General features: G+C 33.1%; 1 protein-coding gene across 1 annotated transcript; it reads right to left on the reverse strand.

The window, feature by feature from the left end:
• Nucleotides 1-220: 220 nt before the first annotated feature.
• On the reverse strand, nucleotides 221-5,287 carry LOC127862542 (uncharacterized). Its single transcript, XM_052401708.1, has 3 exons — nucleotides 5,141-5,287; nucleotides 3,752-3,831; nucleotides 221-1,087 (listed from the first exon to the last, which is right to left on the reverse strand). The coding sequence occupies exons 1-3, from the start codon at nucleotides 5,250-5,252 to the stop codon at nucleotides 818-820; spliced, it is 462 nt and encodes a 153-aa protein (XP_052257668.1). The 5' UTR covers nucleotides 5,253-5,287; the 3' UTR covers nucleotides 221-817.
• Between the last annotated feature and the right edge of the window lie 209 nt (nucleotides 5,288-5,496).

Here is a 5,496-nt window from a genome sequence, read left to right on the forward strand (position 1 = left end):
TAACCGCTCGTGACGTCATTTTGTAACTAGTTATAGTAACGATATATAATATTGATGATTACACTCTTGTTGAAGAACGTCGAGGTCGCGACGACATTGTTGACTATGATGGTTTTCGTGATTTCCGATCAGGATGGCGCTAAAGAATTATATGATGATGATGGTAATAATGATGCTGCTTCTGATAATGAAAATGAGGAAACAATACTACAATAAAGAGTTTCATATTCAATGACATATGTATTCATTAACTTTCATAATCAATCTGCATAAATATATACATAAAGACATATAGAGTAGTTAACTACGCTAGTATGATTATACTTACAAAATATTAATAATGTTATGTAAAAAAAATGCAATTTTGCAATATTTACTAGTCTTACCATTTATGCGCGCGCCCGCACACGCAAGGGATTTATAATCGGGATAGCCAAAGATCATAAAACAATCTGTGTTTAATGTCGTTAAACAAAATAATGAAATAAAAGAAGAATACAGGAACAATAAACATGTGATTATTTTCTAGACCCGAAGTAGTCCATACTTCAAGAAGGGGAAGATCAATACTTCTGGAAGAAATATCAAAGTATTATAAGAACTGCATTCAGAAATACCTCGTTAGTCATATTTGCTAGTATCATCTATAAAGAGTTTGAACATATGAGTGAATAACACATTTGTTCAATGGATTGGACAGTTTTGATTGTCGAACAATGAAGATCAAAGAGCGCATAAAAACAAATTAATGCTAAGACGTTCAAAGAATTTTGCATGTATATGGTTTACCGAGATACAAACTGTAATAACTTCTGTGTCATCTAAAAGACACATGTCCGACTTTAAAACTTAATTGCTGCAAGTCTGTATCATCATCTTTGTTTGTATCATTGTTATTAAATCCACCACGAGAAGTCGATTCTAACAGCATGTCGCGTAGAACGCGCTCGAAAGTAGGTGATCCACAGGGTATTTGTTTCCGTTCGTCGAAAGGGGAGTAACTCCTGCTTCTGTTAGGCAACGTGTTGTCATCGGTGTTGTCGTTCTTGCTATCGGCTCTCCCTCTGACGTTTATCGCCCCTGGAACCTTAAAATGTACAAACAATAATGTTGGACAGTAGTATATTTTAACAAGATTTAAATTTATTGTGTTCAGTGCCAAAACCCCACACAACGTCTGAAATTTGAAAATAAATATATGCACGTTTCTTTTAATTGGAGACTTAAGTCGCTTAAATGAATAATTAGTTTTAAATAGTGTGTATCGTCTAGTGTTTTGTAGCCTACATTATTAAAAATAGCTTTAAGAGTATTTTTTTTTATAATTTGTTTAATGTTTTTGCTGGTTTATATTTTTCTGCCAATTCCTCATTTCTATAGCGCTATGAAATAAAATGTTAACCATTCTTAAAAAAAGATTCTGCTGGCGATCATGGCCAGTGATTGTCATATAATTATATAAAGAAAAGACTACAGACAGTGGAACACAGCAGAAATTAATGGTGACTTTTTTTTTCTTCTTAAATACAAGTAGGTTTAAAACATTAAATTGTGTAAGGATTATAAGAGCACAATTTCCCTTCTTCTTCGCCGTTAACGGAACTTTCCTCATTTCCTGTCATAGTTTTTAATTTGAACATTTTAAAGATCTGAAAACAATAATTTTGGCGATTTAACAATTAAACTAAAACACGCGAAGAAAAGAAAAAAATTATCAACATGCAATCTTATTTTAAGTGAACGCAAACTCAAGTTATCAATGATTTATGTTTGTGTATCTTCAATTATTAAGTTCTTTATTTATGGAGGGTATGAAGGGTACTTGTATTAAACATGCACGCCCCATTTATTAATCATTATGACAGCGGCTTTCGTCTGTATGCTTACAGATTATCTTTCATTTACGTTTGCTCTTGGATGTAAGTTTTCATAAAATTTGCGGAACAATGCTAATAAATCGTGGTTATTTAATATAAAGAGCGTTATCAGGTCGTAATAGGGTACATCGCGCCAGTGCCGTACTATATTTTTAAAAACGATTATCGGTGAAGTGTTAATTGTATCTAATATATAGGTCTTTATAACATAGGCTTTTTAAATGTTCAGTACTATGCTTTTGTTTATGGCAAAAAAAATGTATCTAATGAATTTCGACGTCTACGAGAAAATGAGAAGTAGTTGAACAATCTTTTAAAGGGGCCTTTTCACAGATTTTGGCATGTTTTGAAGTTTTCATTAAATGCTTCATATTGATAAATGTAAACATTGGATCTAAAAAGATCCATTAAAAAATAAAAATAAAATTTCAAAAAAACAAAAAAGTAACCCTCAACAGGACTCGAACCACTGACCCCTGGAGTAAAAGTCTACCACTTAGACCACTCGGCAATCCGAGCTCATACAATGAAAGATGTATTTTATACCTTATATAAGCAATACTCGTAGTTTTACAAAATATAACGACAACAGCAGAACTCTCCAAATTATTAAATCGTTTCGCGTTGCAACGCTTTATAATTTTCAGGTTTTTAAATCGTCAAAAGATGCATATAATGGCTATTTTAGAGCATGGTAAATGTTCAGTATTTAATGTTTCCTCACAAATATTATAACTAAAATGAAAATTTGCGATTCTGAAACAACTTCTTTTAATTTTGTCAATTTACCAAAACGTGAAAAGGCCCTTTAACATGAAATGTTCACAAGGCAAACGTGCACACTATTTATTAACGTACTGTAGTCTTAATTGAAAAATGATTATTTTTATCTTACTGAAGACACGTATCGAAAAAGCAAGAAATTGCATATACTTTTTCAAAGTTTGTTCTTTATGGTTTCATTCACATCATATTTTCTGTTTACATATATTCTTGAAAAGAGGAAGTATATTGGTTTTTAATATGTTTATATATTAATCGGGAATGCTATAAAAAGGTCCCTTTAACTTAACGGCACCTGACAATTCAATATCGAGCGGTATGTTATCAATTTTGTTCAAGCGCTTTATTGGAAAGCAAACACTGTGACATTATTTGGCCTGATTTTTTTCTGTTTAAAACGTTTAAGCGGAAGTTAATATCTTATGAACGAAGAATAAAAGCGAATACAGCAGCAACTGTAGTATAAGCTTACGGGGCTGTAACTTACGTCATTTACAACTGTACGAGTTATAGTTGCCTGAACTCGTGAACATGTGTTCTAACAGGATGCTCGCGTTGATTTAAGGGTGTAATGATTTCCGCTTGTGACCCAGACGACCACTCTCAAGGAGCGTTCTTAGAATATCACCAACGACATTAAGTGCTGTTTCTCCCAAATGTCTTTATCAGCCAATAGCGTTCGATATGATCGAGCTTAAATAAGTATGTTTCAAACTATCATAACGTTCGCTCGTCTTATGATATTTAAACAGTAATACTCGTTTCCAGCGTTGAAAACCATCCCCAAACCGATCACAAAATAACAAAATATAGTTTTCATATCAATAGCGCATTTATCATTTATCATTTATTTTAGTAACAAGACTGTTCTTTGTCCAAATCTTTCAATAAACAGTTCGTTGTTGTCCTCATGCATACTGATGTGTGTCAATTTAATCTCATTGTTTCGTATCAGGACGGATGGCTTAAACAGTTTATATCGAGCCCCAAATTGACACGTATCCTCGCCATATTGGCTGTATGATGACTTGAAATTTTAGTATATTTCACAATGTTGGGAAATACCTACAGTTTTACTCATCATATAATACCTGCAGGCAGTGCGATCCGGATCGAGGTCGCTCCTTGACGCCGGGTGATTTCCGAGTAAAGCCGGGACTCAATTGCCTGGCTGTAATATAGTACCAAACAGATCATTTGCATATGGAGTTGGCAGGTGGGATAACAGTAAGAACAAATAGGTATGCCATAAAAAGATCATTACTTTTCATAACTTTTTAACGCGATTTGAATTCTAAATGTTTCGGTCAACTTAAAGAGACCGTAAACCACGAATGACGAAAAATAATTGTTCTAAAATACCGTTTTTTTTACAATTATTTGTTTTTATTGATTAAAACATCACGACTGGTATATTACATTTCTTGAAAAAAGTTGTTAAGTTTTTATTTTTTCATATATTCGATAATGAAATTTTACTGGGTATGTGTACCAGGTAACTTCCAGTTAACTATCAATTACGCAAGTAGATTGATCATCATCGTCACGTGCTAAACCCAGGAAAGCAAAGTGTGCATGCGTAGTGAATTGTATATATTTTATATATAAAATGATCAATCTACTTGCGTTTTTTATAGTGTGTACATCGTTATGTCACCTTTTTTCGCGATGTACTTTCGATTTCACATCGCCAAATTTTATTACCGAATATACTGAAAATATGAACTTTTTTCAAGTAATATAATAAACCAGTCGTGATATTTTAATCGATATAAACTAATAATTGTAAAAAAGTACGGTATATTAGAACTTTTCTGTCTTCTTCATTCTTGGTTGTCGGTCCCTTTAACCAATGTCTCGTAACATTGCTTTATTTAAATGACAAGAAAGTATAAAACTAATATTTTTGTCATAATTGACTCCTGAAAATAATTATGCGTCGCCCACTATAATACGTTTACATGTATGCCTATAATACAGCATTTCCAGACTGATGCCAATAAGCTGCTAACTACATTAAGATTTAGAACATTCGTAAAATGAATTATTTTACAATTCAAAATTAGCAAATACTATATTTTGTATCCATTATCTTTACTTAAAAGAAACATTCGTTGTTCCGTTTTCAACTAGATTCTGTGTATGTAGTTTAACTTATTAGCCTACTCAGATGTTATGTACTTAAAACTACTTCGAGCAAAGTAAACAGAACACAACATGTTTAGTGTTAACAAATTTGCACGGCATGGTGGGGATTGTGTCTTGTATTGATGCATGAATTTCCTACTGTACAAACAAAAAATACGCGTTAATGCAACTCTTATTTTGTTGATTATCCGCTAAACTTCTTTTGAACTTTTGCTCTACTGTTATTATCCATCTACCTTTAAGATGTTGTGAACGTTTTCATTCATATCTAAAATTCTCACTGTTCACGTTATCTTTAATACTTTATAATAAATGAGAACTTATAATCTTACATTGCGGCTTGGTACTTTGCAACTGTTTCCTTCGAGGTTTCTGACCAGGGCTGCTCGGCGGGGTCACAATGACACGGATGTGGCTCTCAATGCGCATGCGTCGATTCGACATGTCAACCGTACTAGAGCTGCAATCCGACTACGCACCTTCAGTCGGTGATGTCTGTTAAAAAGCTTCACGATAACTTTTTGGGGTCTGTTAGCGAACTTTATATCAATCTGCACTGTAGATATCCAAATGAAAGATAACTATCCAAATACTAAAATCGACAACCGTATAGACGACGCAACGATTCTACAGACAACACATGAATTTTTGTATGACATACATATTAAACAATGAACATTCGTTGTTT

Source organism: Dreissena polymorpha, chromosome 16 (assembly GCF_020536995.1).
Source record: "Dreissena polymorpha isolate Duluth1 chromosome 16, UMN_Dpol_1.0, whole genome shotgun sequence".
Classification (NCBI taxonomy): Eukaryota; Metazoa; Mollusca; class Bivalvia; order Myida; family Dreissenidae; genus Dreissena; species Dreissena polymorpha.

Excerpts from the sequence above, each read along its gene's own strand:
- LOC127862542 (XM_052401708.1), bottom strand. The coding sequence starts at position 5,252 with ATGTCGAATCGACGCATGCGCATTGAGAGCCACATCCGTGTCATTGTG. Across the intron at positions 3,832-5,140 it reads GCAAAGTACCAAGCCGCAAT|CCAGGCAATTGAGTCCCGGC; the intron begins GTAAGATTATAA and ends ACTATATTACAG. Across the intron at positions 1,088-3,751 it reads CCGGATCGCACTGCCTGCAG|GTTCCAGGGGCGATAAACGT; the intron begins GTATTATATGAT and ends GTACATTTTAAG.